Source organism: Myxozyma melibiosi (genome assembly GCF_037950935.1).
Source record: "Myxozyma melibiosi strain Phaff 52-87 chromosome Unknown BZA70scaffold_6, whole genome shotgun sequence".
Lineage (NCBI taxonomy): Eukaryota > Fungi > Ascomycota > Lipomycetes > Lipomycetales > Lipomycetaceae > Myxozyma > Myxozyma melibiosi.
Window position 1 is genome coordinate 438,503 of NW_027042920.1, and position 14,299 is coordinate 452,801.

General features: G+C 50.3%; 6 protein-coding genes across 6 annotated transcripts; 2 read left to right on the forward strand and 4 right to left on the reverse strand.

Moving 5' to 3' along the window:
* Positions 1-15: 15 nt before the first annotated feature.
* On the reverse strand, positions 16-1,846 carry BZA70DRAFT_279062 (translation initiation factor eIF 4e-like domain-containing protein). The gene is made up of 4 exons (XM_064912710.1): positions 1,662-1,846; positions 1,285-1,469; positions 1,027-1,221; positions 16-950 (listed from the first exon to the last, which is right to left on the reverse strand). The coding sequence occupies exons 1-4, from the start codon at positions 1,684-1,686 to the stop codon at positions 399-401; spliced, it is 957 nt and encodes a 318-aa protein (XP_064768134.1). The 5' UTR covers positions 1,687-1,846; the 3' UTR covers positions 16-398.
* A 950-nt stretch (positions 1,847-2,796) lies between these two features.
* Positions 2,797-5,031, forward strand: BZA70DRAFT_279066 (methylenetetrahydrofolate reductase 2). The gene is made up of 3 exons (XM_064912711.1): positions 2,797-3,042; positions 3,116-4,145; positions 4,201-5,031. The coding sequence occupies exons 1-3, from the start codon at positions 2,956-2,958 to the stop codon at positions 4,899-4,901; spliced, it is 1,818 nt and encodes a 605-aa protein (XP_064768135.1). The 5' UTR covers positions 2,797-2,955; the 3' UTR covers positions 4,902-5,031.
* BZA70DRAFT_279068 (uncharacterized protein) lies at positions 5,032-7,197 on the reverse strand. Its single transcript, XM_064912712.1, has one exon. The coding sequence runs from the start codon at positions 6,828-6,830 to the stop codon at positions 5,232-5,234; it is 1,599 nt and encodes a 532-aa protein (XP_064768136.1). The 5' UTR covers positions 6,831-7,197; the 3' UTR covers positions 5,032-5,231.
* A 343-nt stretch (positions 7,198-7,540) lies between these two features.
* On the forward strand, positions 7,541-9,829 carry BZA70DRAFT_304771 (WD40-repeat-containing domain protein; the record flags this gene model as incomplete). Its single annotated transcript, XM_064914780.1, has 4 exons — positions 7,541-8,157; positions 8,219-8,685; positions 8,770-8,946; positions 9,067-9,829. 4 exons carry the CDS (start codon positions 7,541-7,543, stop codon positions 9,489-9,491), a joined length of 1,686 nt encoding a protein of 561 aa, XP_064768137.1. The 3' UTR covers positions 9,492-9,829.
* A 6-nt stretch (positions 9,830-9,835) lies between these two features.
* On the reverse strand, positions 9,836-10,892 carry BZA70DRAFT_279074 (uncharacterized protein). Its single transcript, XM_064912713.1, has 3 exons — positions 10,486-10,892; positions 10,350-10,414; positions 9,836-10,285 (listed from the first exon to the last, which is right to left on the reverse strand). The coding sequence occupies exons 1-3, from the start codon at positions 10,811-10,813 to the stop codon at positions 9,935-9,937; spliced, it is 744 nt and encodes a 247-aa protein (XP_064768138.1). The 5' UTR covers positions 10,814-10,892; the 3' UTR covers positions 9,836-9,934.
* Positions 10,893-11,335: 443 nt separating this feature from the next.
* BZA70DRAFT_238537 (uncharacterized protein) lies at positions 11,336-13,815 on the reverse strand (the record flags this gene model as incomplete). The annotated part of the gene is made up of 4 exons (XM_064910449.1): positions 11,336-11,572; positions 11,642-11,867; positions 11,922-13,060; positions 13,654-13,815. The coding sequence occupies 4 exons, from the start codon at positions 13,813-13,815 to the stop codon at positions 11,336-11,338; spliced, it is 1,764 nt and encodes a 587-aa protein (XP_064768139.1).
* Between the last annotated feature and the right edge of the window lie 484 nt (positions 13,816-14,299).

Below are 14,299 nucleotides of genomic sequence, written 5' to 3' on the forward strand. Positions count from 1 at the left end.
GAGCTGCTGTTGCTGGAGCTGCTGTTGCTGGAGCTGCTGCTGGTACGCCGCCTGCTGCTGCTGCTGCTTTGAGTTTGAGAAGAAGTTCATGCTCCCGAATGCATGCGAAGGAGGAGAACTGATGAGGGAAAGGAGGAGGAATGCGAGGAAAGAGAAGGCAGAAGCGAGGAAGGCGCGACGGGCAAGGGGCTCTGGCCAAAGAAGGTTTCTCGCCAAACTCTGTTTTTATGGACGCCCACAGGGTCCAGTTGAGTCGCGTCTTTGTTTACCTTCTCTGCTTGTTACTATTACTCTACTATTACTCTGCTATTTACTACGATCTTCTCTAGATCTTCTGCTAATTGCAATGTGATGATATTTGCAATGTAATGTAGTGTTAGATATAAACTCATCTACCTCTATCGCCTGCTCCCCTCCCGCTCACTCTGCTCACTGCTGTGCACCCGATTCCGCCCATATCCCCCATATCCTCCTCCTCCTCCCCGTGTCCGGTGCGGTTTCTCGCCCGCTGCCGCCGCCGCCGCTGACGCCTGCATCTTCTCCGCTCCTTCCTTCAGACTCTCCGCGTGCACCTTGTACTCAAACGTCACGTTATTAGTCCCGAGCACGTTGCGCATCATGTCCCGGATCTTGAGGTTCACGCTTCCGTTGCTGCCCTGCCGGTTCCAGAGCGAGATGATGTCGGCCTCTCGTCGGATACTGATCACTGCACCGACGATCTCCTCGTCGAGTTGGTCGCCAAAGCCGCCGCCGACTATCGCCAGCAGCAGTGATTCCCAGGCTGCCGTGCCCATGCCTTTGCGTAACTTGAGAAGCCATTTGCCGCCGTGCACGTTCATCGGGTCTTCCCATATTGGTCGGACGCCGGTTTTGAAGATATGGTATTCTGAAGTGTAGGGTAGGGATGAGGGTCGGATAAGGTATGAGTATAGTCGCCAGAAATCTTCTACCTATAGTCACAACATAAGTTAGATAACAACCTTCTTCTCAATGCCTATGTAAACCAACTCAAGAAGAAATTCGTACTGTTGAGAATGAGGAGATCTCCTTTGTAGCTTTTTCATAGTCTGAGATCTTGACGCCCGGCGCTCGGTGCAAGAACCATAGCGTCCAGCTGTACTTTAGTGGATGCTGCTCCTCCCCTAGCTCCTGTGGTTGATTAGACAGCAGCGCTTCTTCGAGTTGTAGGTTGATAGAATTCAGCAGTTCCTCAGAGTCATCCTGGTCAAATATAGTCAGTTGAACCTGTGGATCATCTCGGTTTTTAATGTATGGTAGATGTACCTTCTCGTCTTCTGCTAGAGCACCGCTGCCGATAGTGCGGGTAGCCGCCGGTGAGGCCCGCGCAGGGGTTCCAATAGGACTGTTGTCGAGTGATAATAGAGATGTCGGGGTTGTTATCGTCGGCGAGAGGCCGAACTGCATCGAGGCTGGGAGAGAGGGCTGCGAGGAGAGGATTGAGTTGGCACCTGGCTGTCGTTAGCTTCTAGGTTTTCCTGGTCTGCTTAATTGTAATTAACAGAGATAGTGTACCACTAGTATTAGTAGATCGTTAGCATCCTGCACTTTTCTGTAATTATCAAAAGTATGGAGAAGTAGTTTGATCACGAGCAATCGATGATAAACCACCAACCAGCACAGCACTTACTTTGTCCGGCGACCCCAGATACTAGAGCTAGGTTCCATGGTAACAAACGAATGTGAATCTGCAAGTGTAATAGAAGATAATGCGAGAGAGAAACCCAAGATATCCGAACAAAGGCCTTCAACTGGTAAAATTTGGGGAAAAAAATTTCCAAATTGACGAGTGCGGCTTTGAGAAAATAAAAATAAAAATTAAAAAAAAATATAAAAACGAGGCCGCGCTCTTCTCTTCCTCTTCTTCTTCTTCTCTCTATGACCATGTCTCCAGACTATTTCATAACAACAATGCCGGTTATCTGATATTCTACATAGTATCCGGCAGCATCCTACTCTGGAGAGAAGTCTTTCTAAACTTCTTCGTCAAAGATTGACCTAATGCGACCTTAAAACCATCGCTCAACAGGCGCCGCTTCGTGCTGGCTGACCCATGACTGTGTGATGACCTTAGGAATTCGATACATATCTTACAACCCAGTGCCTTGTAGAACTTCTCGGTCAAAGGTACTTGTCTTCTTCTCTCTTTCTTCCTTTGTCTATCGCTCGTCGCAGACTCGGTAGCGGCCGCTGGACTGAACCGCGATGAACAGCTTCAAGCTCTGGTAATCTGAACACCTTTCTTCGCCTTGGTCTGCCCTGCTGTCTGCTCTCTGTCGAATATCGATCATTCTCGGCTGGCTTTTCCGAAAGAGACCGAGTTTTTACCATCTTTCTGTCGTATTAACAGACTCTTCGGATCGCGGATCGTGATTTATCACTTCCGCCCACCGAGCATGTTCGAGCAAACGACGAGAGACAGCGGGCTCGGCGTTGATCCATTCAGAAGAAAGATTGAAGAAAATCATAAAGGCAAACTATTTCTCTGAGTCTCAATCAACTTCTTTGCTGCCGTAGTTTTCCGATCCGAGCTGGACGTTGGTTTTCGTCGGACGTACTCGTTTGCTAACAAGAACCTCTTTACGTACCGCGTTTAGGAAGATCAAAGCTCTTGTTTACAACTGCTCTATCCCTCTAATACACTATCCATTTTCTCATCACAATCATAAACAGATAACGTAGACGACAGATAAGTCGTGTTTGTTCATAAAATTGCGAATTCGCCAAAGTTCTTTTTAAGTTTTTCTGTTGTCAAAAATCTCAAATTTCTCTTTTATCCGCAAACGTAAATCCTTTCCGCGTAAGAACTCGGTTTTCTGATATTCCTCTTCTTCTTCTTTGGATCTTCTTTAACCTGCCCGGGGACGACGACGGATCATTCATACTGCGTCCTGCATTACACACCGAAAGAAACATCCAGATTGACACTAATCGAGTATGACTACAATTGTCGAGAAAATCGCCTCGCTCGGGGCCGATGAGCCATTCTTCTCCTTCGAGTTCTTCCCGCCAAAGACCGATTCTGTAGGTCTTTTCCTCTATCTACCTTGATAACCTATTCTAGAACGCTAACACATCTCTCTTCTTCTCTCAACAGGGTCTGCAGAATCTCATCGCCCGTATTCGGCGTATGGCTCAGCTCAACCCGCTCTTCGTCAACATCACCTGGGGAGCCGGCGGCAGCACTTCCACCAAATCCCTCGATCTCGCGACCCTCTGCCACTCGGAGCTTAACCTGACCACATGCCTGCACCTGACATGCACAAACATGGCGAAATCAGTCATCGACGAGGCCCTCGCCAACGCCAAAAAGGCCGGCATCCGCAACATCCTCGCGCTCCGAGGCGACCCGCCCCGCGGCGACGAGTACTGGACTCCCTCGGCTGACTCGCAGGAATTTCTGCACGCCGTCGACCTGGTTAAATATATCCGCAAGTCATACGGCGACTACTTCTGCATCGGCGTCGCGGCTTATCCCGAAGGCTATGCCGACGGCTCCAACCCAGAGGCCCAGGACCCGCTCATCGATCTGCCCTACCTTGCCGAGAAAACCGCTGCCGGGGCCGATTTCATCATGACCCAATTGTTCTTCGACACCGACCAACTCCTCAAATTCGAAAAAATGGTCCGATCACACGAGTCTGGCGTGTTCAAGTCGATCCCAATCATTCCCGGCTTGCTCCCAATCAACACCTACCAGACCTTCATCCGCACCGCCAAACTGAGCCACGCGCACATCCCAGAGACAATCTTCGAGCGACTGAATGCGATCCCGAACGCCGACGACGAGCAAGTCAAGCAGGTCGGCGTCGAAGTCCTCGTCGACATGATCAAGCGGATATACACCGAGACCGAGCATCGCGTGCGCGGCTTCCATTTCTACACTCTCAACCTCGAGCGCACAACGGCGATGATTCTCGAAAAGAGCGACGTCGTGCATGCGGCTACTCAATCTACGGCCGCAAAGACCGTCGTTCCCCCGGCCGTCGCGGCTGTGCCTTCACAATCTATAGAGTCGGTCATCTCAGAAGTCAAGGACTTGAAGATCGCCGACAGCGCAGCGGTGACCTCTGAGGCGTCTTGGGATGACTTTCCTAACGGTCGATGGGGTGATCCTCGTTCGCCTGGTAAGTTCTTTTTCTTAATTTCCTGCAGACGCAATACACTGACACTTTATACTAGCATATGGTGAAATCGACGGATATGGTCTCACTCTCCACGTCCCGGCCAATAAGGCTCTCGAACTATGGGGCCAGCCCAAGTCGACCGACGATATCTCCGAGCTTTTTGTCAAATACCTAAAGGGAACTCTTCCCGTTCTCCCCTGGTCAGAAGAAGAAGGCCTAAGCGCCGAGACAAAGCTGATTGAGAGCGAACTCATCCGGCTCAACAAACTCGGCTACTGGACCGTTGCCTCGCAGCCCTCCATCAACGGTATCCGTTCCGACGACCCCGTTTTCGGATGGGGTCCTCCTCACGGCTACGTCTTCCAAAAAGCTCTGATCGAGTTCTTCGTCCCCGAGCAAAACTGGCTCACTCTCAAGCGCCGTCTGCAGACCACCGGCGGCGACTCGGTCTCATACTACGCCTGCAACGCCAAAGGCGATTTCCTCTCCAACATGTCTGCCTCGGACGTGAACGCCGTCACGTGGGGTGTCTTCCCCAACCGGGAAGTCGTCCAGCCTACAATCATCGAAGAGCAGTCGTTCCGCGCATGGAGCGAAGAGGCGTTTGGAATCTGGAAGGAGTGGCAGCGGCTGTACCCCAAGAGCTCGCCAGCTTGGGATTTGCTGGACCAGATCCATGGGTCTTATTTCTTGGTGTCGATCGTGCATCATGATTATGTTAACGATAAGTCTTTGTGGGATTTCTTGTTGCAATAGATGACTTCAACGGCATGCTATTGACTGTCTTCTCTATCACAGCTTCTTTTTTATTTCTCCACCTGTACAATAACGGAAAACAGAAAAAAAGGTGACATTTTTTGTTATTATAGATAGGACGAATGTGAATGATTACTATACTATTTATTAAAAAGCCAGTGTAGTTTCGTACTCTGGACTACTACTTTTTTTATATATCTACAGGAGTTCAGTATCTCGTGAATCCACACAAAGTCTAAGAATAACGCCAGGAAAACTAAGAAAAGAATAAAACACAAATATCCAATAGCTGACAGATGCAAAGGGGAGGTAATCAATGATGAAGAGCAATTAAAATCCCCCGAAATGGAAACTTCCTCCGCCACCACCTTGAGCTCTTCCTTGCTTGTAAAACCGCTGCTGGCCACCTCTAGCTCCACCTCCACCAAAACCAGCGCCGCCGCCGCCGCTGAATCCTCTACCGAACGGATGCTGCTGGAAGGGCGAGCCACGTCCGCCATTAGGAACGCTGTGATCATTTGGATCGTCGCCGTTATCAAACCGTTCGCGCAGCTCAGGGTTGGAAAGGACTTCATAAGCTTCGTTAATCTCCGCCATTTTCTTCTCAACTTGGTCCGGCTTGAGATCGCCTCTGTACTTGTCTGGGTGGAACTCTTTCGTCTTGTTTCTATACGCCTTGCGGATTTCCTTCTCGTCTGCAGTGTGTGAAACGCCGAGGACTTTGTAGTAATCTTTTGAGTTTGCGCGCTTGAGCAATGCCTCTGCTTTCTGCAGCATCTCGTTCACGCGCTGGTTATTGCCACCGGTGATTTGTCGCGCCTTGCTCAAGATCTCGATAGCGGGTTGGAATTCGTCGTTGCTCAAGTGCTTCTTTGCCGTGTAAATCATCGCGATGATGTTTTCAGAGTCGTGCGCTAATGTCGTCTGGCAGTAGTCTGTCTTCCAATGCGAGAGCTCTAGCGACGTCTCGCACAATCCCTCAACGATATCGAGGTACAGCTTTCCAGCCACGGTCTCCGGGATCCCTTCCTCTTTTCTAGCCTCATCGACAAGCTCCTTCACAGTCTTTAGCAAAGCTGGCTTCTCGCTCGTTCCAAGCGCAGCCGCCTTCTCAAACGTTCCCCACATGCGCTTTTCTCTGAACTGAAACGCCTTGGTGAGCTCCTTGTCGAGTTTCTTATACGACCTGAACATGGCTTTACACGACTTTGAGTCCGGATCGTAATGCAAGCACTTTGCCAGCTGCTGGATCGCCCGCTCGCGCTCGTTGAGATACAGAAACTGCAGCCGCGCGATACGGTAATGAGGCTCGCTCGAAAGCGGGCTCATGTTTGCCAGATGACTTAGATCGGCCGACGCTTCGAGCGCGAGTCCCTTCTTAATCCTGCAGTCTGCTCGGATCGACCGAAGTGCCATTGACGACGACGCAAACTCAATTGCGGTAGACGCCTGCTCGATGCACTCGTCGACCTTACCGCTATCATGAGCTTTCTTCGCCGCCGCGTACGCTTTCTTTGCCTGCGTCGCATGCTCGATGTTGTCTTTTTGCGGCGGATGAGAGACCTGTTTGAGATCAGCCAGCGCGTCGTCAAAATCCCCGAGCTTTAATCTCAACCGTCCGCGCTGGACGAGGGCCGAGTCGAAATCGGGCTTCATCCCGAGAACGAGATCAAAGTCCTGGAGCGCATTCTGCAGCTTTCCAATCGAGAGGTACGTCGCGCCCCGTTTGAACACACTCAGATAGTTTTGCGGATCCGCCTTCACGGCCGCATCGTAGAACTGCAGCGCCTCTGAAAACGCTCCGCGCGTCAGAAGCGCGTCCGCACGAGCGAGGTAGGCTGTCGGCGTAAGGTCAGGCGGGACAGTCTCGAGGGCGAGTAAAGGCCACGCCGTGATCAGCAGGAAGCTAAGCACGAAGTTGAACAGCATGCTGCGGTCAATTCCCGAGGCTTCTTTCTCACTCTTTTAGCTCGTGGGTCTATGAATGCCTGTTCCTGTTCTCTTGCGGCCGGGACGAGGATTGAAGAGGTCGTCGTTGGGGGTTTATCAGATTTGCGACAAGCTGAGCTGGCCTCATCGCCAAACATTGAAACCTTAACTTCCCGACCGTTGTCGTGAACCTGACCGCCTTTGGCATCCGCCGCCACCATTACTGGAATGGTTGGAGATTAGAGTATTTGTGACGAGGATTTATTAGGCATAAGCTCATTTAAGCAGGAAACTAGAACGTATTCTTAGTTATTTCGCCAGATCTGCGCGTATGTACTATCAGCACCACTATAGTGTATGTAAAAAGACTGTCAGCAGTTCTATTATTTTGGATCCCTACGCGCAGCTTGCGTGCAACAACAAACGCGTCGCCGTTCCAAGTAATTCAAATATCTTCTCCTCAGCTCTGTCCAGCTTCGACCTTCTCACTCGTCTTTCCTTCAACGCCCATAACGTGCTCCGGAGAACCTGTGAATACTTTTGAAGTGTTGCTGCTGTTTTCTAGCTGCAGTCCTATCACTCGGTGGTTCGGGCAGAGCGGCCTATCCACCCAGTGTAGCAAAGCGGCCTAGCTCTCTTCTCTCTGTGTTTAATAATCCTGTTCTCGTCACTCTTCCTCCTCACCAGCCAACCTTTGATCTGAGCCGAGTATGCTTCTATCTCCCGCTGTTGCGGCCTCTGTTTCCTCATCGGCTCCGCAGCTGTCGGCAGCAGCTCGACGCCGCCACCGTCGACACGCGCTCTCGAAGCGCGGCGCGCTATCCCCCGACAGATTCATTCCTTCCTCGTCGTCTTTCTCCCTCTTCCACGTTGACAGTCCGCCAAACCCTGTATCTCCCTCTTCCAGACGCCAGCCCCCGCCCAGACCTACCTCACATTCCGCTAGCGCGTCCCCAGCTGCGCGCGCAGGCGCCACGGACACGAACCAGATCATCGCCAACGCGCTCGGTATCGGTGCACACGAGCGAAGCTACACCGCCACCGGCCTGCCGAGTCCGCAGACGACCGGTCCCGCGCGCGTGCTACAGTTCCAGCAGCGCCATTATTTTGCGCACGACCGAGACGAAGAAGAGCAGCGGAATGCTGCGATCGCGCGGTTTGCTCATGAAGGGCATGATAGAGTTGTTGGATTGGGCGAGCTCTCGCTTGTTATGGAGGCTGCGTCGGCGAGGCCTGCGCGTGAGAGCAGAGGAAATGGGAACGGTGCGCGGACGGCGTATCCAAAGAAAAAGACCTTGAAGCGCGTGTTGAGTTATGCGCCATTTCGGTAAGTACACGCTGCTGTGAGATTTCAGTGGTATGATTTGAACTGACCGAGATATTTGCAGCGTACTGGATGCGCCAGGCCTACGGGACGATTTTTATACTAATCTCTTGTCATGGTCTTCGACGACGGACGACCTTGTCGTCGGGCTGAATCATGAGGTATATATCTGGACCGAGGCATCTGGCGCGGTTTTGCTTCCTGAGTGGGGTACTTCTCCCGTAGCCTGCGTCAGCTTTGCGCCTGACGGGACCACCCTTGCGATCGGACGTATGGATGGAGTGATCTCGTGCTGGGGTAAGACCAGGACGAGTGTTCGAGAGGAATATTTCCATACCATCGGCTTCTGCTGTATCACATGGCGTCCGATGCCCGAAGGATCTAAAGTGATGGAGTTCTACGCCGGAGACGAGGCGGGTGCGATCTTACGCTTTAAAGTGTACAAAGACGAAATTGATCGCGTGTCTGCGCCTACACAGATTGCGATGGAGATGACGGGCATGACGAAGGGTCACAGTCAGCAGATTTGCGGTTTGTTTTAATCTGGTTCCCCCTGTTGTTCGTATAGACGAGGCGCTAACTGGATCTGCCCTGCTCTGCGTTTGTGTTTTATAGGCATTGAATTTAATTCTGATGGTACTCAGATGGCAGTCGGAGCTAACGACAATACGTGCACGATATGGGACGTTGGTGAAAACGGTCCGGCTGAATACCCGCGGTATAGATGGGATCACCGAGCGGCCGTCAAAGCACTCGCGTACTGCCCATGGTCTTCATCTTTGTTGGCGACAGGTACACCGGATACACACAACTCTTGACAATAGCCCTTTACATTTGTCAAAACTCTTTTTGAAATCGTTATTGCTGTTTACTGACTTTTCTTGCGCTTTTGCGCGCGTCGTATCAATTTAGGAGGCGGAAGCAACGATCGCACCATCAGATTCTGGCACACAAATTCAGGCTCCCTGATCAACTCATTCAACACAAACGCCCAGGTGACCTCCCTAGTCTGGTCCCGCACCAGCCGCGAGATCGCAGCAACCTTTGGCTACGCGAATCCCGAGCACCCCATCCGAATGGCAATCTACTCGTATCCCGACTGCCGCCCGATCATCCAGATCCCGTGGCAAGAAGACATACGTTGTCTGTACGCTGTTCTTTCGCCCGGAGGCGGGAAAGTGTGCACGGCTGCGAGCGACGAGACCGTTCGGTTTTATGATTTCTGGGATGAGAAATGTGAGACCCGGGTCTCGACGTGGGACGACGGGATCTTTGGAAGCGATATTCTGGAGCTTTGCGAGGGGATTGAAAAGAAACCCTCTGAAGTGATTCGATAGAGAGCCGTTGCTTCATTTTTTGCGTTTATACAAAATTGGTCCACTGCCTGTGCTCTCGACCGTCAGAGAGCACAAAGGAGTTTGTTTTATTAACCGTACAAGCCTTTTTCCTTGTCTATTTTTTCTCTTTCCATGTTTTGCTGCAGCTACCGAACTCGCCCGGTTTTGCTTCTTCTTCTGACCTCCTTGTTGTTTGATTCTTCTCTGTTAGCTGTCTTGCTGTGCTTGGTGGTCAGAATGGCTAATTCTCTTTTGATTACGATTATTAATATACCACTATTATAAAATTATACTGAGACCGTCGGGTAGTCATAGAAGTCTGCTGCGTAGAGCACTTGGATGAATGCAGAGAGATTTAATTCGAAATGATGCCATTGCCGCGTATAATACAATATACCAACTCTATATACACAAACCACCATATACCTCCGTCTATGTACACCCTACTTCTTCCAAAACTGGTACCAGCTCTTCCCACCCTGCTGCTGCTGCTGCGGCACCCCCTCACTCTGACCCAACCCCGTGCTCTGTCCCGCCTCGCCGGTAATCCGCAGCGCGGTCGCCAACGCGCGCTCCTCGTTCTCCAATCTAATCCGCTCAGCTTCCAAAAGATGAGACCGACGCGGCCGCTCGAGCGCCCAGTCTGAGTTGTTGAGGTCTGAGGTGTTGACGGTCACAGGATCGATGACGCGGTCGGTCTGGCCGCGGTGACGGACGTGAAGGAGATCTTCTTCTTGTTCTTTCGAAAGGCGGAAGCCGAGGGCTTTTCGTACTCGGAGTTGGAGGCGATAGGGCTGGTAGTAGTCGTTAGTGGCTGTCAAATTGACGAAAGAGCAGTAAGAAAATGGGCTGTCTTACTCCGGTGAAGACATTACTGTATCCATCGTTCCAGCGATAGAAGAACGTGCCAAAGAAAATGATACCTAAAAATCACCAAGACGTCAGAACCTCAACCAAACCGTCACATCAAAAAACCACCAACAAGATAACTAACCACCACACAGAAGCAAACTAGCATAATGCGTCCCGCTCAGAAACCCACTTCCTTTCCTCGACTTCCTCAGTACTTTCAACCGCCCATAATACAGATCGCTAGGCGGCGCACTTCCCGGAAACGCATTCATCCGCATCCGGTTAATAAACATTCTGTAATTCGGATTCTCGCCCGCCTGCACCCGCCAATTCTTCGCGATCGGCTCGTTGTATTCTGAGGGATAGCCCTCCGCCGGCCGCTGGTCGGTCGGATCGTAGGGATCGTATGGCGCGACCGGCGGCCGCCAGCCGCGCGGGTTCGGACGCCGTTCTCGTGTTTCGTCAGCCATGCTCTTTGTTCTCTTCGGTCTGGCCGCTGTTCTGGTGGCTTGAGCGGGCAATTGGCAGACAAGATGACGACGATGTCGGCGATGCGTGTAGCTATCGGGACTTTTACAAAATTGCTTCGACTTAAGCCTCACGCTCTGATTACTAACATCTTACATGTCTTTTATACCAAGAATGGCAATTCTACAGAGTGTACATATCAGAGCGATTAGCTATTATCTATTATGATTGGGTCGGATAGTTAGATATGACATCTATTAGTGTAAAAAAAGACGCCACAAGTAAACATGAATGTACAAAGGTCGTCCACATGCAAATGCAGAACTAAAAACATAGTCTCCCACGCAATACAGAGCCTTTTGCAAAGCATCTTGTAAAAAATATACAAATCAAGATTTTCACACAATCCCACAATTGAAGTGCATCCACAGCGACACCAGCAAGCGCTACTGCTTCAACATTTTCCACAAAAGCGCACTCCCAACAAGAAAGAAATTACGTCGGAAGCGATATTTGAGAACAGCCTACAGCAGACCACACTCAAACGCACAAGTCCCGTGGTAAATCTTCCCGTTCGAATGCTTGATCGCGTTCATCCACACCCAATCCTCCGCTTTTTCATTCCACACGCTCTTGAATTTTTCCATACAGATCGGACACGGCGTGTTCACCACCGAAGCTTCTTTGGGCGTCAGTATATACTTTTGCGACACCTCCTGCATCTTCTTCGCCCGCTCCGCACCACCGCCTGTTTTCGATGACTCGCCGTCTCCATCTTGCATGCCGTTCGGGCCATTTTTATCGTAATCGTTGACGTCGTCAAGATTGACGTCGGCGTCCGCGTCTGCCGACTGAATCCATGCTTCCTCGCCCAGATACCAGCTTCGACTTTGCCCTCGACTATCGTCGCGCAGGCGTTTGTTCACGCGGAAATGCCAGTCCAGATGGGCGTCTCGAATCTTGCGATCGCGTTCTGTGTCTGCGAAGCGGCGGCCACATGTGCCGCAGAGAAGTGGAAGGGAGTCGTACAATAAAAATACAAAGTCCGGACGGGGCCTATAGTTCGATTAGCTACTTGTTCTGAGATTTAATGAAAAATAGATCACCTACTTTTGAATGAACTTATTAGAAAGCTCGACATCTGGCCCCATAATCTTCTCCAACATTCTGTTCTGCCTCGCCGGTGCTGCAGGCGCATTGATCAGTCCAGCACTCATAAGAGACGCGAAAAGGGCAGCCGCGTCATTAGCAGAAGCCTGCTGAGGCTGCTGCTGAATCGGCAAGCCAAAACCAGGAATTCCAGCCAAGGCCGCAGTCAACGCGTTCGCATTGGACGCATACTGCTGTTGTGGTTGAGGTTGCTGGGGTACCGAAGCCAACAACTGCGCGAGCAGGTCAGGCTGGAGTGCACCCAAATTCAACTGGTTGACTGGCTGTTGCTGGGGTAGAAGAGGCACTGAAGCTGGTGTGGGTGCTGTCCACATAGGAGTCTGCCGCTTGGCGGGAGGAGGGGCGGCGTCTGCGGCCATAGCAGCTTTCCGCTTGTTTTTGTTTCGTCGAAGATCCTCCGCTAGCACGTTAAGCTCGTCCTTGATTGTCTGCAACTGGTTCTGTGGCAGATCGGACGACGACACGATCTGAAATAGTTGCGTGAGAGCAGATAGCTGGGTTCCTGCATCCACATCGCCGGGGTTGTCTTGTATTTTCTCCCGCGTGAGCTCGATTAGTGTGCTCAGTTCTGCGGTCAAGCTCGCTTTTGTGACTGGTGCAGCGGCAGCAGGCTTATTCTCGACATAACCTTGATAACCATTCCCTGACTCGGGCGCCTGAGCATATGCAGAGTATCCACTACCTGCCGAAGCCGGGGCAGCCGTCACCGACGGATACCCTCTGGCTGCGTCTGGGACCGCGTACGCCGGGCGAGCGTGTTGCGTCGGAGGCGTAGACCGAAAAGGCGGCACGTAATTCTGCTGGATCTCCAACACCGCTGACCGGGCCTTATTCAGGTAATTTTCAATCCTGCGCAAGGGCTCGTTCGGGAAAAGAGGCTGTCCAGTACTCGGTACCGGCTGTTTCCATGTTTGGAAGAGTTCATGCATTTTCTTGCGGATCGCATCATTGACGAGCGTGTAAGCATCCGTGAAGGTACGGTAGAGATTCCGGCCAAACAGGGTGGTGTATGGACTACCGATATTCTTGCAGATGGAGTCTAGCAGATAGAGCACCGGTAGTTTATGGCCTGGAGCGCACTTTAGTTCGCAAAAAAAGAATAAGTTAGTAAATGAAAGAAGAGCAACTTCATATGTCAAATATATCTGCTTTTTCTCTGTTCTTTTCTTTTTCTTCTTGTCTTTCTTTTCTTTCTTTTCTTTCCTTTCTTTCTTTTCTTTCCTTTCTTTCTTTTCTTTCTCTTTTGGCTTCATTGTCTACTTCTCTTTTCTTTTCCATCTTGACTTCTCAATACCCTTTCCATTCCTTCACTCGTCCAATCCTTCATACAGTCAAAAGTTCCCTTCTAATCTTCACCATTCCATAGATTTGGCAACACATACGTATGAAAAGTCTACAAATAACTATTGTCGTCTTCTCAGACATTACATTACACTGAAGGTAAAGGCGAGAGAAGAACAAGAAGAGAGAGGGAGGGGGGAGAGGCTACTTAATTCACAAAGGAAAAAGTCTTTTTTCATGAAAATAAGAAAAAAAGACGCGAATAATATGGTGCAGTTTAGAACTTTACCACTGAGACTCTTCAGAGAGGAAACGACAAGAGAACTCAGACCATCTCAAAAGAAAACAAAGAACAACAGAGCTCAAAAGCACAATAAGGGAGAAAACTTACTTTGCCAATATGATCTTCGATCGTCCGAGATATAACCTCAGCCGCTTGCATGTTCTCCTGAGCGATGATCGTAAGGTTGGAGATGATTGGTTTCGAGTTGAAAGTGAGTTCTTCCAGCGAAGTCGCGTATTCCTGTCGGATATCCTCCAGTTCTTCTTGCATTGATGCTGAAACCATGATTAATCAATAGAAGTAAGCCGAAGCAGAGAAAGCAAATATTATGAGCACAAGCAACGCCGATACAATATACACAAAATAAAAGATTAAATTTAGTTCCGAAAGTATTTAACAAGATCGCTCCGAATAGCCGATGACTGACGAACAAGCAAGACGCAGCGCTGAGACCAGAGCAAGATCAACTAGGTTGACTGATCAAATTTCGCAATTGACTCAGGTCACAAAGCTCGAGAGTTCAAACAGCCCAATGATATGACAAAAGAGTCCGATGGCAGAAGCACAGAAACGGAGGAAGCAAACCGTCGATATCGAATGAGCACTCTATATTAGAACAATGACTCGAAAGGATTACACCTGCTTCCGGTCAATCACCCAAAAACGATAAATATGATACAGATAGCTCTCGAGCAGTTCTGTGCCAACAGATCAAGCTAGAAGCCACAAAGAGGAGAGAAAAACAGATTGGGTT

Excerpts from the sequence above, each read along its gene's own strand:
- BZA70DRAFT_279062 (XM_064912710.1), bottom strand. The coding sequence starts at position 1,686 with ATGGAACCTAGCTCTAGTATCTGGG. Across the intron at positions 1,470-1,661 it reads ACCTAGCTCTAGTATCTGGG|GTGCCAACTCAATCCTCTCC; the intron begins GTCGCCGGACAA and ends AACGACAGCCAG. Across the intron at positions 951-1,026 it reads AGATCTCCTCATTCTCAACA|GTAGAAGATTTCTGGCGACT; the intron begins GTACGAATTTCT and ends TTGTGACTATAG.
- BZA70DRAFT_279066 (XM_064912711.1), top strand. The coding sequence starts at position 2,956 with ATGACTACAATTGTCGAGAAAATCGCCTCGCTCGGGGCCGATGAGCCA. Across the intron at positions 3,043-3,115 it reads TCCCGCCAAAGACCGATTCT|GGTCTGCAGAATCTCATCGC; the intron begins GTAGGTCTTTTC and ends TTCTCTCAACAG. Across the intron at positions 4,146-4,200 it reads GGGTGATCCTCGTTCGCCTG|CATATGGTGAAATCGACGGA; the intron begins GTAAGTTCTTTT and ends ACTTTATACTAG.
- BZA70DRAFT_279068 (XM_064912712.1), bottom strand. The coding sequence starts at position 6,830 with ATGCTGTTCAACTTCGTGCTTAGCTTCCTGCTGATCACGGCGTGGCCT.
- BZA70DRAFT_279074 (XM_064912713.1), bottom strand. The coding sequence starts at position 10,813 with ATGGCTGACGAAACACGAGAACGGCGTCCGAACCCGCGCGGCTGGCGG. Across the intron at positions 10,415-10,485 it reads TAGTTTGCTTCTGTGTGGTG|GTATCATTTTCTTTGGCACG; the intron begins GTTAGTTATCTT and ends GGTGATTTTTAG. Across the intron at positions 10,286-10,349 it reads ACAGTAATGTCTTCACCGGA|CCCTATCGCCTCCAACTCCG; the intron begins GTAAGACAGCCC and ends GACTACTACCAG.